This window comes from Aspergillus undulatus, assembly GCF_047715775.1.
Source record: "Aspergillus undulatus strain CBS 261.88 unplaced genomic scaffold BDV17scaffold_91, whole genome shotgun sequence".
Taxonomy (NCBI): Eukaryota; Fungi; Ascomycota; class Eurotiomycetes; order Eurotiales; family Aspergillaceae; genus Aspergillus; species Aspergillus undulatus.
In genome coordinates, this window is record NW_027396695.1 from 23,299 (window position 1) to 45,707 (window position 22,409).

General features: G+C 51.0%; 7 protein-coding genes across 7 annotated transcripts; 2 read left to right on the top strand and 5 right to left on the bottom strand.

Moving 5' to 3' along the window:
* Positions 1-29: 29 nt before the first annotated feature.
* On the bottom strand, positions 30-2,159 carry BDV17DRAFT_277147 (ATP dependent DNA ligase domain protein). Its single transcript, XM_073759406.1, has one exon. The coding sequence runs from the start codon at positions 2,153-2,155 to the stop codon at positions 95-97; it is 2,061 nt and encodes a 686-aa protein (XP_073610259.1). The 5' UTR covers positions 2,156-2,159; the 3' UTR covers positions 30-94.
* A 1,262-nt stretch (positions 2,160-3,421) lies between these two features.
* BDV17DRAFT_243648 (SF3a splicing factor complex subunit PRP9) lies at positions 3,422-5,351 on the bottom strand. The gene is made up of 4 exons (XM_073756005.1): positions 5,224-5,351; positions 3,767-5,163; positions 3,622-3,713; positions 3,422-3,541 (listed from the first exon to the last, which is right to left on the bottom strand). The coding sequence occupies exons 1-3, from the start codon at positions 5,311-5,313 to the stop codon at positions 3,689-3,691; spliced, it is 1,512 nt and encodes a 503-aa protein (XP_073610260.1). The 5' UTR covers positions 5,314-5,351; the 3' UTR covers positions 3,422-3,541; positions 3,622-3,688.
* A 170-nt stretch (positions 5,352-5,521) lies between these two features.
* BDV17DRAFT_296372 (ATP-dependent RNA helicase eIF4A) lies at positions 5,522-6,895 on the top strand (the record flags this gene model as incomplete). The annotated part of the gene is made up of 4 exons (XM_073763278.1): positions 5,522-5,552; positions 5,606-5,860; positions 5,910-6,803; positions 6,876-6,895. The coding sequence occupies 4 exons, from the start codon at positions 5,522-5,524 to the stop codon at positions 6,893-6,895; spliced, it is 1,200 nt and encodes a 399-aa protein (XP_073610261.1).
* Positions 6,896-7,998: 1,103 nt separating this feature from the next.
* Positions 7,999-10,071, bottom strand: BDV17DRAFT_296373 (WD40-repeat-containing domain protein; the record flags this gene model as incomplete). Its single annotated transcript, XM_073763279.1, has 6 exons — positions 7,999-8,110; positions 8,162-8,309; positions 8,357-8,837; positions 8,884-9,287; positions 9,338-9,432; positions 9,482-10,071. 6 exons carry the CDS (start codon positions 10,069-10,071, stop codon positions 7,999-8,001), a joined length of 1,830 nt encoding a protein of 609 aa, XP_073610262.1.
* Positions 10,072-12,576: 2,505 nt separating this feature from the next.
* On the bottom strand, positions 12,577-14,193 carry BDV17DRAFT_296374 (Auxin Efflux Carrier superfamily; the record flags this gene model as incomplete). Its single annotated transcript, XM_073763280.1, has 4 exons — positions 12,577-12,666; positions 12,780-12,960; positions 13,041-13,905; positions 13,965-14,193. 4 exons carry the CDS (start codon positions 14,191-14,193, stop codon positions 12,577-12,579), a joined length of 1,365 nt encoding a protein of 454 aa, XP_073610263.1.
* A 345-nt stretch (positions 14,194-14,538) lies between these two features.
* BDV17DRAFT_296375 (oxygenase MpaB family protein) lies at positions 14,539-16,062 on the bottom strand (the record flags this gene model as incomplete). Its single annotated transcript, XM_073763281.1, has 4 exons — positions 14,539-14,805; positions 14,853-15,579; positions 15,629-15,657; positions 15,706-16,062. 4 exons carry the CDS (start codon positions 16,060-16,062, stop codon positions 14,539-14,541), a joined length of 1,380 nt encoding a protein of 459 aa, XP_073610264.1.
* An 832-nt stretch (positions 16,063-16,894) lies between these two features.
* BDV17DRAFT_285425 (vacuolar ATP synthase catalytic subunit A) lies at positions 16,895-22,211 on the top strand (the record flags this gene model as incomplete). Its single annotated transcript, XM_073760708.1, has 12 exons — positions 16,895-17,257; positions 17,348-17,432; positions 17,500-18,167; positions 18,227-19,123; positions 19,173-19,225; positions 19,786-19,855; positions 19,946-20,040; positions 20,115-20,856; positions 20,905-21,546; positions 21,593-21,860; positions 21,910-21,994; positions 22,043-22,211. The coding sequence occupies 12 exons, from the start codon at positions 16,895-16,897 to the stop codon at positions 22,209-22,211; spliced, it is 4,137 nt and encodes a 1,378-aa protein (XP_073610265.1).
* Positions 22,212-22,409: the final 198 nt, after the last annotated feature.

The window sequence follows — 22,409 nt, forward strand, 5'->3', positions numbered from 1 at the left end:
CACAGTTCATTGAAGAATATTCCAATAGTTATAAATTATTCATTTGGGTATTCCGTATCGTGATATAATTAGGAATCAACCAAAATCAAGCGCTTTATCCTGAAGGTATACCAACTCGAAGCAAAGGGTCCAACGAACTAAACTCCCCCAAAACCAAGATCTCTTTCCGATCAAACAAGATTCTAAGCTTGGGTATACGACCCTCAGCCTGACCGTGATGTCGCTTTGGTGTTTTGTCGAGGCCCTTATCTCCATCAATATCGTCCGTAGTGCTAGGAATTTCATCGAGACAATCCTTAGACCTAGACCCGAAACATGGTTCCGCGTCCCATGCTATACAAGCGTAGAAATATGTCTTGCTGATCCTCTCCCAGGTCTCGCGGAGGCAATATCTATTGTGTTTCCATTTGATAGGTACTTGGCTGAATTTCGAATCAAGGATGAATATTCGGCCTTTGGTGGGATAGGTGGACGAGCGTGCCGCCAGTACTCGGGAAATCTGCTCGTTTAGATAGAGTATTGTTGACTCGAGGGGGTGTTTAGAGTCATCGGTAAAGATTATCCCGATGATGGTCTTTCGCAAATTCAGTTTGGGGGTGTGGTCCTTGGGTATCAGTATTGCGAGGAATTCGTCTAGATTGCGTGAGATGTTGGTGAGACTTTTGACCGTTGGGTGAGATTGAAATCCTGTTCCGGAGTGGATGAAGATTGGAAATGTGGTGAGGGGAGACGTGGCTGATTCAACTCGCTCGTTGAGCGTACTTCCAGAACTCTTTTGGCTGCTAATGCCGACTCGGTCGACATTTGAATCATTCCTTGTTGCCACCAAGGATATTGCAGAGGATGCGTCCTTTAATACTGAGGCGGTCACCTTCTCTACCGTCTGACGGCTTTCCCCTAGTCCTATATAGGCACCTTTGTAGCGAATTTCAGATGTCGCCGGCGACGCCTTTCGCTTTCTCGTATTCCGCTGTATCGCAACGTTCCCAATACTCGCTAAGACGTTGCCTCTGGCTTCATGACAACCGTCTGACGAACTGGATGATGTCAGGCGATCATCAACGTGTATGGGAACGGTCTTGACGGACACCGGCGAGCTAGCGGTTGTAGAGACGCTTTGTGATCGATCTGGCAGGTAGCCTGGCATCGAAGCGCTCGATTTAATACGCTTCGCCCATTCTTTCTCCTCTTCTGCCATATCATCCGACGGGACTGATACCGCCCGCTCTGCTAGAAGCTGCAGTTCTTGGAAAGAAGCAGTATCTTCGATCGAGCGGTCGGAGTGGATCTTTAGAATCCTGGGAAAGCGAAGTGTGTAATACCGAGCGCCCGACGGTTTTTCAAATCCAGCTCCCATAATCTCAACAACAAACGGCGCTTTGAAAACGACGTCCATCTGCGGCATACCTGGCCTTGCGTTCTCGAAGTCAAACTCATTGCACGAGTCCGCGCTGCGGGCGCCGTACTTGGCAAATGTGTTGAGCCATTTCATATTCGGCTGGCTCATACCATGATGATCTATCACATCAATGACTTGGAACCTCGGCTCGGCGTTGTATCGGAGAATGTCTTTTTTGTTCTCGAGACAACCAATGAAAAAGTGCGTCCACGTCTCCTTCTTCACCAGTCCAAGGGCGGTCGCATCACGAGCATTATATGCGGCCCCGACCAATGCAAGGTCCACTGTGTCACCTAATCCTAGAATGTAATCCTTCTTCAGCTTGATCCAGCGACCTTCGCAGCCAGCCCCGGAATCAGTCAGAATTGGGAAATATGGGTCTTCACATCCTTTCAGGACGAAGCCTTCCCATCGTTGGGCAATCCCCGATGAGAAAAGCGCTTCAAGCTTTGATTGACCATCCTTATGAGAGAAATCAATCACATGTTGTTCAGCGATATCCGCAATTCCCGAGACCACTTGAATTGTGTTCTTCAACAGCAGCCGCCTCTCTCGATGCGGTTTTCGTAAACAGACGTCATCGTCGAGGAGTAATATGTCGAAGAAGACCATTATTAAGCGTTCGTAGGGTTGCGGTCTGGTCATGTCAGCATATTCATATAAAGGTTGTTTCGGAGCAACTAACGGAGAATCGCTTTCTGTTCCGATAAGAACGCCAGATCGAGAGACGAACTTACGTATCTTGTGGAACGGCATTATCTTGTGGTGTCTGTCGCTCCAAACGAGCAGCTCGCCCTCCAGCACGCAGCGACGTTTGAACTTGCAGCCATCTTTACCTATTCTCAAGGACTCTCTGACGGCCGCATGGACACCGGCTCTGTCTGCTGTGGAGTCTTTACCGCTCTTGGAAAATATCTGAATAGAATTCGGATGTTTGGTGAGATCGACGTGTATCTGGCAGTATTCGCCGTCATATTTCCTCTCGACACTCATTCTTTTTTGTCCAATCATGTTGCAGCAATGCTTGATGCCCCGCGCCTTATAGTACTCTGGGCGTCCTATCTTAATCCCAATTTTTGGGAAGATGTGATGTAGGGCTATTTTGCCTAGGTCCTTGGCGTATCCCGGCTCCGGCCTGGGAGGGAAATGAATGATGGGTTCAGAAGATAGCAAAGTCAAAGCAGCTTCGAATGAATTTTGAAAGAGCAACAGATGTGGTAACAGAAAATGGAAGCCCTGCATAGTAAGCCATTCCGGTATCGTATGAGAGAAATGAGTCTTCAATATCATCCGAGTCAACCATTTCGCATCTCTGCTGCTCAGGCGGCGATATAGAGGAGAAAGCGTCTGCTCCACGTCAACGGCCGAACGCTGGCGTCGAACGCTCGGGCCGGAGAACCGACATCTAGAGGCAATCTGAGTCAGCGCGACGTCAATTTCTTCCACAGTGACTTCTTGACCACTGATGAGATGGTTTTCTGCTTGTCGCATCACATTTTCCACGCATTGACCGAGATCTGCCCCGCCGGATATGCGCCATTTTTCGAGCTCCTCACGGCGAGAAGACCCAAGGAGCAAACACCGGCCAATAACCCTAGCTAATCCGGTATCCTGCAACCAGTAAACGCAATCCGTTCGCTTCTCTGGGAACATGCATGAAAGGAGGGCGACTTGGTCGGTATCGGGGTCGCGAATCTTTTTGCCATGCCGGGAAAACCAGTTTGCGACTGTTCGGGCATCCGGGTTGTGCTTCCGGGCCTCAGTTGCTGCCTTCACGACGCGGTTGTCCTCAAGAGACGAGAGCAAATCACACAGGAAGGTGAACTTGAACCCCATATATTGTGTGGGTCGTTTGTGGTGTCTGACGGAGCGCGACACCTCTCCTACTTCGTATAGAGACCATGAGATCTGCTGAACGATCTATAAGCGTCTCATGCAGTCTTCAGTCAACGTTAGGTGGCTTAGAAGGGTGAAAGAGATCTTGAAAGGACGGAGAGGGGAAGGCGGACTTCGAAGTGCACAAAACGCGTCCATGGTACGCGATATCACGTGATGATAGAGGGTATCCAGTGCCGAGGACAATGAAGATTACGGAAGAGTAATTTAGGCCACATAGAAGCTTTGGATAGAATACAAGGCGCACTAGACGTCCCAGTCAGTACACTGGAGGTTCGATTTTCCCATTTATTCACAACCACATGGTATAAACTATGAAAGGATACCTGCCAACGCCAGGGTTCGGCCACACAATGTAAAAAGACCAAATATGAAAACACGGTAACATCCACCTCAGAGAATACCTTGCTTCTGGAGACTATTATAATGGTTAGCATGCTTCTTACGCATAAGTCTTGAGTAGAAACTTACTCAAGGTATATCCTCTCTGGCATCACATTGCCTTCTGCATCCTCCATTTGCACCACATTGTCACGAAGGTCTCTATCCTTCTTGCGGTCCTGCTCCAGTTTCTCCCACAGCCGTATAGCGTCATCTATCTTGGTGATTTCACGGAAGAGATTGGTGTTTGACGTGATTCCGAGACATTTCAGTCCGAAGATATGCAGCGCCTCCGAGAAATGCTTGTCGAATGCGCGGCGACCCATATAAACGTAGTTACCGCAGATCTCGCAAGAGTACTCGACACCTAGGCCGTGCAGTTTGTATAGCCAATAAGGAATAGGCTTTCCATCCCAAGCGAGGGGAAGCTTGAGAGGATTGTAGACCCGGTCATCCCCTTCATCATCGGATTCGGCCCCGCGATTGCCACCAACGTCCTCAGACTCTGCAAGCATTGCATCAAGCTCCATTTGACGCTCTCGCTCCGTCATACCCTGCCTCCGCTCGACGTTGATCTTTGTTGCTTGGCGCTCGTTGATGAGAACTCTGGCTAACGAACGGACGCGGTGCTCACGCTCTGCAACTGCTCGCTCTTTTAAGCGTTGGGTACCTGAAACTCCACTGCTCGCGGACGTCGCAGGCGCTTCGCCCGAAGCGCCTGCAGCTTTACGAGCCTCTGCGGCCCGAATATGCTTCTTTCCTGTCAAGTGATTCTTGTACACGTTCTCGTTCTTGAACTCCTTCTCACAGTCAGCACACCAGATACCCTCGCCAGACCCTTCCGTTTTCGGACCCTGTGTTCCGTCGTTGGCGTTCTCTTCTGACCAGCCGGGGACTTGGTTCGCTGCCCATTGTTTCTCGAAATCATCGTCAAAGCTGGCAAAGATCATGCTGAGATCCTGCAAAGGTCTGGCTTTCTTGATAAATTCCTCAAGGTAGTTCGCGAGCTCTCCTACATACTGGAAATATGTGTCTGAGAGCTTGTTGTTTCGCTTAACTGACATTTGCGGCGGTGTGAAAGCATCGAAGTTGTCGAGGTACTGTATATATGATATCCGCTTGATACCCGGCAGATTCAGGTACTGGTCGTGGAGCCTTGTGAGATCGAGGAACTGTCCGTATCCTTCTTCACCAGTGAACATCGTGTCAACCTCCGTTCCAATTGACTCGCCCTCGCCAGGTTGGCGGCGCTTGTATGCCCTCTCAAGATTTTCGACTGGCTCATTTGGATAGCGCTTGTGGAAATCTCTAAGTTCGTTCAAACGTTTGTAGAATTCGTCGAATTGATCGCCCGTCGAGATGGCCTGGATCTCCTTCTCCCGCTCGCCTTCGGTGTTCTGGTATATTTCAAGTAATCTCTTCGATTGTTCGTCTATGCGATTCAAGAAATGAGCGACCTCATGGTCGCGAGCGAGACGTTCACGTATCTGTAAAGGATCCCATTTGTTAGCGATAGGCGATTGAGAAAAACGGCCAGAGCAACTCACATTACGGGGTTCTTCTGCGACGCGGTCCGCGATAGCTTGCTCTAATCTCTCCAGGTCCTCATGGATAAATCGTTGATCTTCGAGCACCATCCTGTTTGAATTACAGAAATCAATCTGGAGTATCACCAACAATGTCTGCTTGGAAAGCTTGCAGGTTGCCGCGCCTTCAAATGCGGCGATATTCCGGCACGTGACCTTGGCGGTCGCATGAATCCAGCGAAAAGTCGCGCTGCGGACTCGAGCTTCCTCCACTACTACAACGACATCTCTTTCATTACTCTTTGTTCACTAATTCAAGATGGCGGACGGAATCGACAGACGAGCTGATGGTATGTTGTCTTTGACTGAATTGAAAGCGCGAATACTTACGGCCCAAATTCAGACAAGATGGAGTTTAACACCTCCAGGGAGGTCACCGTCGCTCCCACCTTCGAGGACATGCACCTGAAGGAAAGCCTTCTCCGCGGTATCTACGCCTATGGATACGAGTCTCCCTCAGCAGTTCAGTCGCGCGCTATCGTTCAGATTTGCAAGGGTCGCGACACGATCGCTCAAGCGCAGTCCGGTACTGGTAAAACGGCGACATTCTCTATCAGTGCTCTGCAGGTCATCGATACTGTCGTTCGCGAGACTCAAGGTATGCCGGCACCGACTACTACTACAGCGACCCAGTACTAATGAAACAGCTCTCGTCCTTTCCCCCACCCGCGAACTTGCGACCCAGATCCAGTCTGTTATTATGGCCCTCGGCGACTACATGAACGTCCAGTGCCATGCTTGTATCGGAGGCACAAACATCGGTGAAGACATTCGGAAACTTGACTACGGTCAGCACGTCGTTTCGGGGACACCCGGTCGTGTCGCAGATATGATTCGGAGACGTCATCTACGCACCCGGCACATCAAGATGCTGGTTCTCGATGAAGCAGATGAACTCCTCAACCGTGGTTTCCGCGAACAGATTTACGATGTCTACCGTTACCTCCCCCCGGCTACTCAAGTCGTTGTTGTCTCCGCTACCCTTCCGTACGACGTGCTTGACATGACCACGAAGTTCATGACGGACCCTGTCCGCGTCCTGGTAAAGCGTGACGAATTGACACTAGAAGGCATCAAACAATACTTCATCGCTGTCGAAAAGGAAGAGTGGAAGTTCGATACCCTCTGTGACCTCTACGACACCCTAACCATCACACAAGCCGTCATCTTCTGCAACACCCGCCGAAAAGTCGACTGGCTCACGGACAAGATGCGCGAAGCCAACTTCACAGTCTCAAGCATGCACGGAGAGATGCCGCAAAAGGAACGTGACAGTATCATGCAAGATTTCCGCCAGGGTAACTCCCGAGTTCTGATCTCCACGGACGTCTGGGCCCGTGGTATCGATGTCCAACAAGTCTCTCTCGTCATTAACTACGATCTCCCAACAAACCGTGAAAACTACATCCATCGTATCGGTCGTAGCGGTCGGTTCGGCCGCAAGGGTGTTGCCATTAACTTTGTTACGAGCGATGACGTGCGTATCTTGCGTGATATTGAACTATACTACTCTACGCAAATTGATGAGATGCCTATGAATGGTGAGTCCGGTCTTTTTTCCCCAAGTCCCAATACTACCCCCGCTGAATGACAGTCGGCTAATGAATGCACAGTCGCTGATCTCCTTTCTTAAACTACCTGTCACTCATTCCATATTATACCTCTCCGCAATGTTGAAAATGTCTCACTGATAACGATCGCAACTTTGACGCTAAACTCGCAAACCCCTCGAGATCAAACCTCCCCACAACAATCTCCTCTATCCAGGCACATTCAAGGACGTCAAATCAAGGCAAGACGCGTCCAAACTGAGTGGAGGAAACGGGAAAATAACCAAATTGGTAAGCCAACAACTGCTCTCCGGATTTCCTCGGGCGTTCGGGCCGTCGAGACGCAAAGACTAGAGGGAAATAAAACAGAAGAGGAAACATCAGGCTAATGATTTTTCCTGCTTCCGAAGTAAAAGTTACACGCCAATCCGCACCATTCAGGCGGTAATGCATACCTCGAAACAAAAGAATATCTTTATGTCTTGTCTCGGGACGGTTGGGCTACCTATTTACGCAGCTCGATTCAATCTTTCTAGTCTTTGCTGTGTGTGTTTCTTTCTGAAGACGTAGCAATCTAATCACAAATATTAGTTTTGTTTTTTTTTGCTCGGAGGCACTTCCGCTACAAGGACTGGTTGACTGTATGACTACCGGCACTGTACTGAATAGATAACTATCCATTTATATGCGGGGCAGTCAGCCAACCCCTTAACTAGAAGCTAAACCAAGTCTAGAAAGCCACAAAGTGGTCGATATCAAATGGGAGCAGCATGTGTGGATAGAAAGTTCAAATCGAGCCAAGCCAGACCAGCAAAAATAATGAAAAAAGGTCACTCAAAGTCAAAGAATGGATAGTTAGACCCAACGTACTCCCGAACCGCCGGAACCAGGTCACCAAAATCAAAGACAAATATTGGGGATGGATGGATGAATACGTAAACAATGTGTGGACAACCAGTGTATGGGGAGTGTCAAAACAAAACGTGTATGGATATGCAGCACCCATTGGATGGAGATACTAAGATAAGATTAAAAGGTTCGACGTCAACGCCCGGAAACGAATGCAAGGATATGACAATCTGTGAGACCAAAATGTTGGCGCCTGCGACCTGTATTGTGGCGAAATCGTGTATATGCAGAGGATAAACCATGAAGAATCGTAGAGCAGTGGATGAGACAAAGCATTCTAGAAGCTTGACGTCGACCGCAAGGCGCTCGTCCGAGCATAGCCATTTCCCAACGCGGCTCGCCTATTCCCAGGCGTACTGGCAGGATGTGCGTCGCGCTCTCGAGTCCAGCTGTAACATGTTAGCGCCAAACCCTCATGCAAATCATCGCTACCAACTCACATTTTGACCAAACAGTCGTCGCCTGCGGAGGCGAACATGCCCGGGTCAGCAGGATTCCACGAGATCGCGTTAACGCAACCATGTAGGTGCCCTTCAAGCGTCTCAACAAGTGTCCCATTCTCTTTATGCCATATATAGATACGAGAGTCTTGGAGCAATTAGCACGCGTCAGTAAAGGGGAACGGAAATTCTCACCTTCGCTGCCGCTGACAACGAAATTCTCCGCAGCTCCGCCGAAGGTACTTCGGATGATAAATGTACTTTGCTTTTGACCCTGGAAACGGCGGATAACTTCCGTCGTCTCGATGTCGATCAATTGAATTTGGCATTCAGTAAGATTCACGAGCATGTGCCGTGAGTCGTTGCTGACAACAACGGAAGTGGCCTTGCTCTTTAAGGGAAGTGTGTATTCCTCCTCGCGTGTAACAAAGTTGAAGACTCGGATTTTCTTCTCCACATCCACGGCAATCAAACGCCGGCCATCGGGTGTGATTGCGCAGTCCTGAACGCGGAAACCGCTGGGCCACCTGTAGAGAGACTGGCCACGGATGCTCCAGTGGCACAGCTGCGAACTTACGTCAAGAGAGGCCGTGACAAATGATTCCCCATCAGGAGCCCAGACGGCCGCCGTTACAGGATGTCGGTGGTGGTTAATAGTCAAGAGACATCGTCCGGTCTGTATATTGTCAGTTGGTGCAAGCCGAACGAATCAAGGCGCATACCTCCATGCTCCAAATACGAGCTGTTCTATCCTGGGAGCAAGTGATCAATTTAGTATCATCCGGGCTCCAAACGGCATGAGCGACACCGGCTTCGTGCTCCCCCAGTTTGTGGAGCACAGCGAAAGTACTCGTGTCGTAAATGATAACGCTGCTGTCTCGGCCCGCCGTGACCAACTTCGTACCATCATGGGAGAATTGACAGTGCCAAACCTCGTCAGAATGCTGAGTAAGTTGTAATTTTGTCCCAGAAGGGAAGTCATTCCGATCGCACATGTGATCTGAGTATAAAGATGGAGATGCCGCTGTGTTGTGATATAAACACTGGTTGATCTGGTTTTGCTTGACGTGATCCAATAGCGTTGCCAATCGATTATCTGGAATCATTACCGACGGAGAAATAGATTCTAGTCGATCATCAGACTGATGATTCATTGAAAGCATAATTAGCACTTACTTGATAGTTCTGATAGCAGTCGCTCTCTAGAAAAGCCAATGGGGCCGTCTAAGCTGACCTGATCATGCAGGTGTTCCGGAGGACACATGAGAAGGCTAGTGCTGCAGTTAGTAACTGCACAGAATACAGGTGGTCAAAACGCACCTTGAAAGAGCGTGCAAGCGACCGGTGTCGTATTTCAGAGGGGTTAGTTCGTAGCGAAGAACCTTCAACGCTGCGCCCAGATCTCTAGCATCCAAAAATTCCAAGAACTTTTGCTGCCGGATATAGAAGAGAATTTCGCTCTTATCGGCGTGCTCCACTAAAGCCAGCTTCTCGGTGCTTGTTGTTTCGTCCTCGCTGTCTCCCTGCTCTAGCGGCTGGAACGATTGGATCATTATACGTTCCGCCTCATTCCACCGTCCCTCGAGTATTGCATTCCTGAAGATAGCCACCGCCGGACTTTCGAGTTGATAGCCGCTTTCCTTGCTCAACAAAGCCGCCGAGCCACTGTAACCAAGTTCATAGAGACTTTGGATGAGGATTCTCGTCACCTCCTCCCGATCATGGTTGAAATAAGATGATGTTTTTGAAGGTTTCTGGACTCCATCCATATTCGTATCTCCATTTGAGCTAGAATACGATGCTTGACCATTCAGAGCTCGAGAAAGGGCCGCCTTCTGAGCGGGCGAGGCGGCCCCGCCCTTCGACAACTGGGAATAGTTATTTGTGCTCGTGATTCCATCTGGTCGCATATTTGCCAGGCGCCTGCGCTTGGGGGAAGGAGGATGGCCCTCAGAAGGGGCACCGGATTGGATATTGTTTTGTTCCTGAAGGCGAGCTTCGCCTGCCGCCGAGTGATCCGCAGGACCCCTTAGTCCGTATGTAAGGGAATCAAGTGTAGGGCTGCGGCGACGGCGACGGTTTGTGGAGGTCAAGCGCTCGATGATACCCGAACGATGGCCGTTGCTGAGGGTTGCTCGCCGCGGTGAGGTCGGGAGGCTGTTCAAGAGGGTATCGGCGCTCGGAGGAGAGGGAGTAGGATCGGAAGGAAGAGGATCGGAGGTGTCGGGGGCCGCGGGGGAGGACGAATAGAAACGGGGAGAGTCTGCCAGATCGAATACTTCCTATCTGCCCTTTCCGCCCGGCTCTGTAGAAGAACCAGGAGAGCAGACGTATATCAGTGGTGGGTCCCTGATGCTTGTGGAAGCTCAGTACCCTTCCCTGAGCTCGATCCAGATCAGGAGCCCTTCAACCCTTACCTCGGAGATGTATACTGAGAATCTTGGTTAGACGGAGTGATAGACTGTCGATAGCAGCAGGTTGAAGGCGCGAGAGGGGAGGAGCTCAGATCGGGTGGAGTGGTTGAGGTCTTACCGGGCCCGAAGGTACTGGGGAAGGCGCCAAGCTCCACCAGGCGACGAGACGATCGGTGTGAGAGCAATAGTCTGGCTGAGAAAGAGAGGCAAGAACTTGGTCTTGTGAATTGGAGGAGAGACAAAGAGTAAAGTCGAGCAGCGAACAGGATCTGGTGAAGAGGTGGAAGAAAGCTGGAGGCTAGACGGAGGGATGAGGTTGAAGCAATCGGCGATGGTCAGAACTGTTTCTCCGGAGCTCAACCGTCATTCCGTCAACTGTCGGGGGAGAGCACGAAATCGCGGCTTTACTCAACTTTGCTAGATTCATGAGATGAAACTTGATTCTAGCCTGACAACACTGGATTTTGTGGTATTCACTACTCGCTTCCCAGCTCTTGTCCGCGCAGTCCTACGGTACACCTTCACAAGGATATTAAGTTGTCAACTCAGTACATATTTCTGCCAGCGCCGCTACCGCACCATTCCATTTCCTCGAGTATTCACCTCCTGAAACGGTCCGGTCGAAGGTCCAGAATATCTGATGCTGGCCTAAGATGAGCCACTTCTCACCAAGACTGCCCTGCCCTGCCAAGTCACTATGTGTTCCCAGCTTGTGCCAGACAACACAGCGGACTCAGAATAACGTAGCAGGGGACATATCAGAGTTGTCACCTATACCAGAACTAACTTTTGAAGTTGCTTCAGCTGACTTAGTAGACCCGACCCAGCACATCCAACAAAGCCACAGATCATCGCATTACTGCGGATACCTAGGTATTTAAGTGACGAGCGTGATAGGAAGGTAACAGTCATTCCCGGGCTATTCGTCGATATCATTGGCCCAGACAACCATCATTTATCAGCAGCAAGGCATCAGAAGGACAGAGTCACAGTCAGCGAGTGTCTAGCGCTAGACGCCTTACTACGGGGTTCACGCAGTACTCCTACGCCTACTTGTGCGCTTACTACTGCATCTCGGGAGCCCAAACAGACTGCATAACCGGACGGATGATCCCCAGATTTCAACGCTCCGGCCAGAACACAGCCTAGAACTTCCGTAACACGAGTGTCGTCACGGTGGCACAGCCAGCCGGTGAAGCCCTGAGCCAACACCCAATCTACCTCTACCCAGCGTACAATACTCCGTACTGTTCCGACATGGAGATCCTGGATCCTCTAGAGTCGCATCTCACCTACAAATAGAATTATAGCATGACACCTCGATCACCTTTCGCCCAATAACCACGCATTTCCCACAGGCAACGACAGCCAAAGTGTAGTTTAGAAACCATGTTGTACCGTGGAACGCAGCCTTCTGACCTCATTATGATCGCTTGTCGTTCCCCACATCGCCTCCCCGCAGTCATATAAGCCGCCGCTGCTCTCCAAATCAGATCTACTGTTGCTTCTATTCATCCGTGGATAATCAGATTCTCAACCAGGACTACATTCTCACGCTTATCCACAACGAAACAGAACTTCTCAAGGACATTTAGTCTATCTCTTCATTCAAAATGGCTGGCTGTGGCTGCGGATCTGGTAATACTTGCAACTGCACCGGTCCTAATACCTGCTCTTGCGGCCAGAACTGTCAATGCAAGGAGTGCGGAGTATGTTATCTTCCTGTGCGTTGCTGTCCTATCGCTAATGCATGATTGCAGAAGTAAACCTTCGTTTTACGCTTCAAACCATCAATATGATGCGTTCGGTTGACGAGCACGATGAGTACGACGATGACGAAGTACCCTGCGTCGACCGCTCTGTGTACGTGCTTTTGAGTGTCATGTTTAGGATGTAGTTCAACTTCTAAATCGAATCAAGTCTTCGACAAGCGAGTCATCGCTATAAATACTGCGTAGTTGTAAACCTCCCCTTCCTCACCCCAACTACTCCAACCGACAATCACGCCGCCTTCTCATCCAAAACCCCCTGACAAGCCTTCAACGCCCCCGTAATCGTAAACGATATAACCGGCGAGAGGACATACATAATCTGCCACGCTACCATTAGCTTCCATCCATGTCCACAACACAACACAAATCAAATCATTCATTCATCTTCAAGGAAAGGAACGGTAAGAGAAAAGAAAAGAAGGGAAAACAAACCGTTAAAGTCTTCGCAATAACCATCTTCGTCCTCTCCGACGCCTTCGCCAATTCCGCGAGGCCCTGAATAACCAGCGCCGGCGGGCCAGCGGGCATAAGCATCAAGGAGAACCAGAGGACCGGGTCAGAGCGAAGCAGGGTGGTCTTTTTGGCAAGGGTGTAGATGAGGGATATGCTCAGGCTGTTTCGAGTAACACCGTTAGTATTCATGGCCCATGTATGATGGTAATGGAGAGGTAAAACAGGGAAAAGAAGACATACACAGGCCAAACAACAAGTCGAATCAAGAAAATCGTCAAGACGGCCTTGACGCCTGGATTCGTGGACCTGGAGTTCCTGCCACCGCTACCTCTATCATCTCGGTCTCGATCGCCGTCGACGTTGTCATTACCACCCTTCATCTTCTCAAAACTAACCCCCAACTCACAACCCACGATAAAAACCTGCAACGTTGTAAACAGTTTCCCGACATTCTTGATACTGCTCGTTAACCACGCGTTGAAAATCCCACCCTCTTCATAGGTATTAAAGAATGCCTTGTGCAATTGCGGGACGAGACCAAGGACGCCGCCGATAAGCGTACACAGGATCGCCATGTCCGCTGTGGGGTTGCCGTAGGGCGGAAGGATGTTCTCCTTAAGTCGGTACGAAAGGACAGTAATTCCCTTCTTAGTCCAGCGGGCGAGTTTGGATGCGATGTCCTTGGGTTGCGGCTTCGTCTTCTGAGCCCGGCTCCGGCTAAGAAGGGGACTCTCTTCATCCGCGCCTTCTTCAACGGTATAGTATCGGTCACGGCGCTGTCCATCCCCATGCCCATCCCCACCACTATCCTTAACATCCCCCCCAGTAAGCATATGCGGCCCTACAACATACCCAATCGTCTTGGACAGAACTCCACAAAGAAGAAAGTAGCTCTGCGCGCGCGCAACAGCTTCAGAAACACTCTCGCCGTCTTTCACAATCATCTTCAAACTCCCTACACTCTCAAGACTCTGAAGGAGCAAAAGCGGGAGCGAGGTCGTGTTGTTGAAGGCGCAGGTGGGCGTTACCCAGTCTGGCAAGTTGAGGAGCTTACTTGCGGAGCGCCCGAGAAGGATTGAGAGGATTGTGTATGTTATTGACCAGACTGTACAACTAGTTAATTAACGTGGGTCAATGCCAGGGTGTGGAGAGGGAAAGACGCACCCGCAACAGGAACATAATTCAACACATTCCCTAGCTGCAACTGCTCACCTAGATGCACGAGGATCAGAGCGGGAAGAAGAACCTTCATGCCGAGCCCCGAGACGTCGTGGATAGAGGAGCGCTGGATGAGGCCGAGTTTGCGCGCAGCGGCGCCGTAGGATAGGGTTAGGAGGACGGAGACGCAGGCTTGCAGGGCGCCCAGGAAGGAGGTTAGGAGGCTGGAGGGCATTCTGCGAATTACTCTCCAGAGCAATGTGTGACTCAGGGAATAAGGTTTGGGTATTATTTTGATCGTTTATATTTGGAAATGTGGCACGCGATGGTCGGGATTTATGCTTGATGGTGTTGATGGGGATGTCGTCATCATGGCGATGGCGAGGGCCAGGGTCTTGGTCTAGATCCAGCACGGCCGTGCAAGGATTGACAGTGACTTCAGCCAAGTGACATTTGTTCCTGGCGTGATTAACGGTCACTACTAAACACACTTGATTGGAATATAGAGTTGCTAGCTACCTGTATAGGCAAGATTCATGGACGGGCTGCTACGGAATAAATAGGGAGTGGGTATAGGCCGTCACCATGCACGCAACAGCTTCTGCTGACCCAGAAGCCGAGCGCCCGCCACAGCACCGTAGATAATAGTTGCTACCGAAGTACAAAAAGCAAAGACGCCTAGTTGTGCGAGGGTCTCGACACCCGGCTTTGATACTCGTTTCGCCTTGCGTGTCCCCAATTTCGTCGTGCGGGTGAACCAAGGGACGTACTTGAAGTCGAAGATGGATTCGCCGCCGAGGCCGTTTTCCTTGTCTGTGATGATTCTGTAGTACATCTTCCGGCGAAACTGCGTTTGTTAGAATTGAAACTATGGCATGGAAAAGAGAGACAAACCGCAATCCACGCTTTGTCGAAGAGAGGAAAAACCCGGTTGGAATATGCTATCACCATGACAAGATAGCAGTAGCCGTAGATGAGAGTCTGGTAGTAGAGACTTGTCTTTGGAATATCTAGGCGGTCAGAGAGTTCTTCACCGTTGAGATGCCTGGCCATGGCTTCCATGAACTCTTTCGAGGCGAAGCTAGGCGCTGTGTTTTCAAGACCGATAACTATGTTTTTGGCAAGAACTTGTCCGATCGGCTTTGGGTCGACTTCAAATTCCAGGATCGACTCCATATACGCCTTGGCGGTCGGCTTGTCTGCGAATATCTCGTGCGGTGTACCCATGTAGTACGCCACTAGTCTCCAGAGAGCTATGTAGTCCTCGATTTCTTTCTCCTTGAGGTAGATGCCCTGTCGGGGAAGACCTATCCAGACAACGCTAGTTGAGAACGTGTTGATGGTGCCGATGCAATCGAGGTCGCTGATTGGGATACCGAAGACTTCGATGTCGTAGTACTCGGGCTTCTCTTTGACAAGCTCCAGGATCCGGGACCGAACGGAGGAGTGCAACAGTCTCACTCTTACTGAAGACTTATGACCTGCGCCTCCAGGCTTGATAGAGTTCAGTGAGAATGTCACCTGGAGAATATGCTGAAGGGTTTCTAGAAGTCTCCGCCGCACGACTTCTGCAGAAAATCCCCCAGTCCTGGCCAATGTTTCGACGACACGGTTGGCGCCCCTATAGAAGTTAATATAGGAGGCTTCAGACCAGGATGATGAACACTTACATCCCGCCCAGTAGACTCTGGAAGCTCAACTAGGAGATATCAGTGTGAGTCTCTGGCACCTCACAGAGAATACTTACTACGTTCAGTATCGCCATGCCGTAACGGTAGAACACCTCTTGCCCCCTTTTGATTTGATCCCAGTCGACCCAATCGGGAACCGTGTTTATTTCCGTCCATAGCTCTTCGAGTTTAGGATCGTCCTTTGCATGCTTCTCGACTAATGCTAGCAAGTCACGCTTGGGTGCTTTGATTGCTGGCTCTCCAGCCTTGGGGCGATACTTCTCGGGAGGCGAGAGCTCGTGAAGCCTTGCAATGCACTCATCTGCCAGTTTATCATACGTAAACGTCAATGGGCGCAATTTCTCTCCTGTACGGTGCCGGTCCGTCCATTCGAAAGAGATATCCCAATGTGTATGTATGTCTCGACGCGTCATCTTGACTTGGTTACTGCTGCAGGTACCGAAGAGAGAAGATAGTAGCAGCTGAATGCCCAAGGGCAACAGCCCGTATAATATATCATCCTGAACTGCGCAAAAGACCATATGACGGACTGCACCAATATATTGGAGATATAGTAGTTGATTCTATCGTCCTTCAAGAGATCCATGTGGAAGTGGGAATCCATTCCCGGAGAGGCAACGAGCCGAGAGGCGAACTGTATCCACGGATCGAGGGAGTCTATTTACGGTTAGTTGATATCGTGTTGCATGTGAAGAGTAATGCCATCAAATCGAACAGTCCTCTGGCGCATTATCAAGAAGATGTATGAAATTGCGGGGAACCCAGTTGGTCGGAGTTTATCGCGGGGAAATCTGTGGTGGATGGCGCATGATGCTGCACCACGGGCCATCCAGCTCCGACGTAAATTGATAGATCGGAGTGCAGCTATAATCCCAGCAGCAGTTCCACCTTCCATAAACACTGGTCTGCGAGACCTTGCTAGAGAGCCCTGATATCCACTTGGTGCGGAGAGGTAGCTGCAGCTGGTGTAAGCTTTCAGCAACGGAGTATTTGCGTGAAGCGTAGCAGGACCACATGGGTTGTACGAAGGTATTGCCGCCTGGGAACCTGAATGAACTCCGTCATAGTCTGTACTCCGTACTCTGTATATATTGCTGAGCCCAAGCTCTGTCCTGGTGATGTGCAACGCCAATGCCGCGTCGATCGGAACCACTTACTCAGCGCCTGAGGCTAACTAAGCAGTCCCAACCACGATCTCTCCTTTCATGTTGATGTCCCGTCCAGCACGTCTAATTCGAGAATCATATGTTGGGATTGGGCGTTCGTCGACTGAAATCCCGTCCATCGCTGCTGGATCTGATTGCCAATCGTGGTGCTGCAGAGTCCCCCCAAGAGCAGGAGAGCAGCAGCCCGTCATCATCACCGCCCAGACCGGCCGACCTGCCACCGCTCCCCGTTTCGCCCACTCCGTCCTCCAGCGACAGCATCAGCTCGCCGCAGCCCCTCTTCTCGTCCACCTCTTCCATCCAACCTCCGCCCTCTTACAATATGGCCCCTCATGGAAAGGGCTCCTCGAGCTCTGAAGATGTGCAGCAAGGCTCTGTCTTCTCCATCTCCGGCCCCGTCGTGGTGGCGGAGAACATGATCGGTTGTGCTATGTACGAGCTGGTGAGTGAGCTCCCCGGTCATCGAACTCTGCCAGCTAGGGCTAGCAGCTATCACTATAGGCTGTCTGTGCTCACGACTCATGCTTTTTAGTGTCAAGTCGGTCATGATCAACTGGTCGGAGAGGTTATTCGTATCGATGCCGATAAGGCCACTATTCAGGTCTACGAGGAAACAGGTACCGTCCCCGCCGTGACGAAACAATTGATTTGATACGGAATCATAGTCTAACATCCCCCTTCTAGCTGGATTGACGGTCGGTGACCCCGTCTGGCGAACCGGCAAGCCTCTGTCCGTCGAACTCGGCCCCGGTTTGATGGAAACGATCTACGACGGTATCCAGCGACCGCTCAGAGCCATCTCCGACGAGTCGGACAGTATCTACATCCCCCGTGGTATTAAGGTCAATGCGCTGGACCGCAAGAAGAAATGGGATTTTAAACCCGGCAAATACAAGGTCGGCGACCACATTACAGGCGGTGACATTTGGGGTACCGTTTTCGAGAACAGCTTATTGAACGACCACAAAATCCTCCTCCCTCCCCGCGCAAAGGGTACGATCACGCGGATAGCGGAGGCCGGCAGCTATACTGTCGAGGAACAACTGCTGGAAATCGAGTTCAATGGCACCAAGACTACCCACGGAATGATGCACACCTGGCCCGTCCGTGTGCCCCGACCGGTTAACGAGAAGAAGTCCGCCGATTCGCCGTTCATTGTCGGTCAGCGAGTGCTGGACTCTCTTTTCCCTAGTGTGCTGGGTGGTACCGTCTGTATTCCTGGTGCCTTCGGATGCGGCAAGACTGTCATTTCGCAAAGTGTTTCCAAATTCTCCAACAGTGATGTTATTGTCTACGTTGGCTGTGGTGAGCGTGGTAATGAGATGGCTGAAGTGTTGATGGATTTCCCTGAGGTACGTTCTAAATGATTACCTAGGAGTGCACGGTCGGAAGCTAATGCGCCGTTCTATAGCTCGAGATCGAGATCGGTGGCCGCAAAGAGCCCATCATGAAGCGTACCTGCTTGATTGCCAACACCTCCAACATGCCCGTCGCTGCCCGTGAAGCTTCCATCTACACCGGTATCACTATTGCAGAGTACTTCCGTGACCAGGGAAAGAACGTGGCGATGATGGCGGACTCCAGTTCCCGATGGGCTGAAGCTCTTCGTGAACTTTCCGGTCGTCTTGGAGAGATGCCTGCTGACCAAGGTTTCCCTGCTTACCTCGGTGCAAAGCTTGCCTCCTTCTACGAACGTGCTGGTAAGAGTACCGCTCTTGGAAGCCCCGAGCGAGATGGTAGTGTCAGCATTGTCGCCGCTGTCAGTCCTCCCGGTGGTGATTTCTCAGACCCTGTCACTACCAGTACGATGAGTATTGTCCAGGTGTTCTGGGGTCTTGACAAGAAATTGGCGCAGCGGAAGCATTTCCCTTCAATCAACACAGGGATTTCTTACAGCAAGTACACAACAGTTCTTGACCAGTTCTACGAGAAGCACCACCCCGAATTCCCTCGCTTGCGTAAGCAGGTCCAAGAACTGCTCACAAAGTCCGAAGATTTGGACCAGGTCGTGCAGTTGGTCGGAAAGGCTGCGCTTGGTGACTCTGATAAGATTACGCTCGATGTAGCTGCCATGGTCAAGGATGACTTCTTGCAGCAAAACGGATACAGTGACTACGACCAGTTCTGTCCTCTGTGGAAGACGGAATACATGATGAAGGCATTCATGGGCTACCACGATGAAGCACAGAAGGCGATCGCCCAGGGCCAGGGCTGGCCCAAGGTCCGCGATGCCACCACCGACATTCAAAGTGCCCTGCGAAACATGAAGTTCGAGGTTCCAGAAAACCAAGAAGAGGTGTCCTCTAAGGTAAGATTGTCCGGCTTTTATCATCGAGTGTCATGCTAACTTGCAACAGTACGAGAAGATCCTGCAGACCATGACGGAGCGGTTCGCCTCCGTGTCCGATGAGTAGATCATGAAACGTACTGCTATTATACCTTGAAGAATATCCTTGTTATTTCAGTCTATATCAGTCGAGAGCTTGTAGCATAGCAGCTTTCTGTAGCTATCTGTTTGTCAATACAACATACTAAACAATAGACTCTAGCTCCCTAGCACGTCAAGCTATTCAATTAACAGCTACCTAAATGTCGTCGATAGGTACCAACGTTATGCGCTGCGTTTTTTCGTAGTGGCGGGAGTTGGGCGCACATCCCGGAGGCAAAGCGCACGCACCGCCTGTGCCCAAACGGCTTTGTTGCTGCCTCTTCCTCTTGGATTCTCGACTCCGACTGGAAACTTGGCCGCTCGCCATCCACACTACTCTTCACTCTCCACCACAATACGCACTATCGCCTTCTCTACATATCCCCTAATTTCCTGGCCTTCTTTGCTTTTACCCGCTTGAAGCGACCTTTGATACATTCTACATTGCCAGCATGGCAAGCCCAACGTCTGGCTACTCGTGCGTGACCATCACCCCTCGTGCTAGACTCGAGCTTAGCTGACCGATTGCGATGCGGCAACAGGATAAACGTCAATGATCCCAGCTTGATTTCGCTGGTCAACAAGCTGCAGGATGTCTTCTCCACTGTCGGAGTACGTTCTTCCCATCCTCTATCCCTGATTCCGACGCTTGATACCGTTGCCGCAACCCCTCCTCCTGACACCGCTTGTTGACCCTGCTAGGTTCAAAACCCCATCGATTTGCCCCAGATCGCAGTCGTCGGTTCGCAGTCCAGTGGAAAGAGTTCAGTTCTAGAAAACATTGTCGGCCGCGATTTGTAAGTGTCTTCGTCTATCGCAACTCTGGCAGTTCAAACTGGGCCGCGCGTCGCTAACGGAGCTCCTTGCCTAGCCTCCCCCGTGGTTCCGGAATTGTTACTCGAAGACCCCTTATCCTCCAGCTCATCAACAAGCCCTCACAAACGAACGGTGTCAAGGACGAGAAGCTTGAGACAACGGATAAAGAAGCAAACCTGGACGAGTATGGCGAGTTCCTCCACATTCCTGGCCAGAAGTTCTACGATTTCAACAAGATCCGCGATGAGATTGTTCGCGAGACCGAGACCAAGGTCGGCCGCAACGCGGGAATCTCCGCCGCTCCCATCAACTTGCGCATCTACTCTCCGAACGTCCTCACCCTGACACTGGTGGATCTGCCCGGTTTGACCAAGGTGCCGGTGGGTGACCAGCCCAGGGATATTGAGAAGCAGATCCGCGACATGGTCTTGAAGTACATCAGCAAGCCCAACGCCATCGTTCTCGCCGTCACAGCTGCCAACCAGGATCTTGCCAACTCGGATGGATTGAAGCTTGCGCGGGAGGTGGACCCTGAGGGTCAGCGCACCATTGGTGTTTTGTCCAAGGTCGATCTGATGGACGAGGGTACGGACGTGGTGGATATTCTTGCTGGCAGGATTATCCCTCTGCGCCTGGGTTACGTTCCCGTGGTCAACCGTGGACAGCGCGACATTGAGAACAAGCGGCCGATTTCCTACGCCCTTGAGAACGAGAAGAACTTCTTCGAGAACCACAAGGCATACCGGAACAAGGCTTCGTACTGCGGAACACCGTACTTGGCCAGGAAGCTCAACTTGGTGAGCCCCTCGCGCCTACAGCTGGAAGCGCATCGCTAACTATAGTAGATCCTCATGATGCACATCAAGCAAACCCTTCCCGACATCAAGTCCCGCATTTCATCATCGCTGCAGAAGTACTCTTCCGAGCTGTCCCAGCTTGGCGACTCGATGCTCGGCAACAGCGCCAACATCATCCTCAACATCATCACAGAGTTCAGCAACGAGTACCGGACAGTCCTCGAGGGTAACAACCAGGAACTCTCCAGTATCGAGCTGTCGGGTGGTGCCCGTATCAGTTTCGTGTTCCACGAGCTTTACGCCAACGGTATCAAGGCGGTCGACCCGTTCGACCAGGTGAAGGACATTGATATTCGAACGATTCTGTTCAACTCATCCGGTTCTTCGCCCGCTCTTTTCATCGGGACAACAGCTTTCGAACTTATTGTCAAACAACAGATTACGCGACTAGAGGACCCAAGCTTGAAGTGTATCTCGTTGGTATATGACGAGCTTGTCCGCATTCTCGGGCAGCTGCTGAACAAGCAGTTGTTCCGACGCTACCCGATGCTGAAGGAGAAGTTCCACGCTGTTGTCATTTCATTCTTCAAGAAGGCAATGGAGCCTACGAACAAGCTGGTTCGCGATCTGATCGCGATGGAGTCTACCTACATCAACACCGCCCACCCCGACTTTCTCAACGGCCACCGCGTAAGCATAGCACCCCATTGTTTTCAGCAACTACTAACAAATACAGGCAATGGCTATTGTCAACGAACGTCACGCTGCCGGCAAGCCGACGCAAGTCGACCCGAAGACCGGAAAGCCTCTGCCTCCCCGTGCAAACAGCCCATCTGTTGACCCCGCCGCCGCTGCTGCTGCCGACACTGGCAGCACCGGATTTTTCGGCAGCTTCTGGGCCTCGAAGAACAAGAAGAAGATGGCCGCTATGGAGGCTCCGCCGCCCAACCTCAAGGCTTCCGCGGCCCTTTCTGAGCGCGAAAGCACCGAGGTTGAAGTCATCAGTATGTATCTACTAAAACATACAAAGTGCCAAGGCTAACGTCACTGCAGAGCTCCTCATCACATCCTACTACAACATCGTCAAGCGCACAATGATCGACATGGTCCCCAAGGCTATCATGTACACTCTTGTGCAGTGCGTAGCCACAACCCGATTGTATGAAGACCTGCTAACAAGTTCTAGATTCTCCAAAGAAGGCATGCAGCGCGAGCTGCTCGAGAACATGTACCGCAACGCCGAACTCGACGACCTGCTCAAAGAAAGCGACTACACCATCCGGCGACGGAAGGAGTGCCAGCAAATGGTCGAGAGCCTCGGCCGCGCCAGCGAGATCGTCAGCCAGGTGCAGTGATTGCAGTAGACCGCTTCTTGTGCTTCTGATTCCCAAATCTTCGTTTTCCTCGTCTTGGTTTCGCTCGGTGGGAAAGATTCGACTACTTTCTTTTGTTCTATTCACGGGATATATGCCTTCATTATGTCTGCAGGTGCTTCGTATGCTTGTGCTTTTCCGGATATGAGCAAAGGGTTACGGCCGCATTTCAAGCTTTGA

Coding starts and splice junctions, on each gene's coding strand:
- BDV17DRAFT_277147 (XM_073759406.1), bottom strand. CDS start 2,155: ATGCCGTTCCACAAGATACGTAAGTTCGTCTCTCGATCTGGCGTTCTT.
- BDV17DRAFT_243648 (XM_073756005.1), bottom strand. CDS start 5,313: ATGGTGCTCGAAGATCAACGATTTATCCATGAGGACCTGGAGAGATTA. Junction 5,164..5,223: donor TCGCAGAAGAACCCCGTAAT/GTGAGTTGCTCT, acceptor GATCCTTTACAG/ATACGTGAACGTCTCGCTCG. Junction 3,714..3,766: donor CCAGAGAGGATATACCTTGA/GTAAGTTTCTAC, acceptor CCATTATAATAG/TCTCCAGAAGCAAGGTATTC.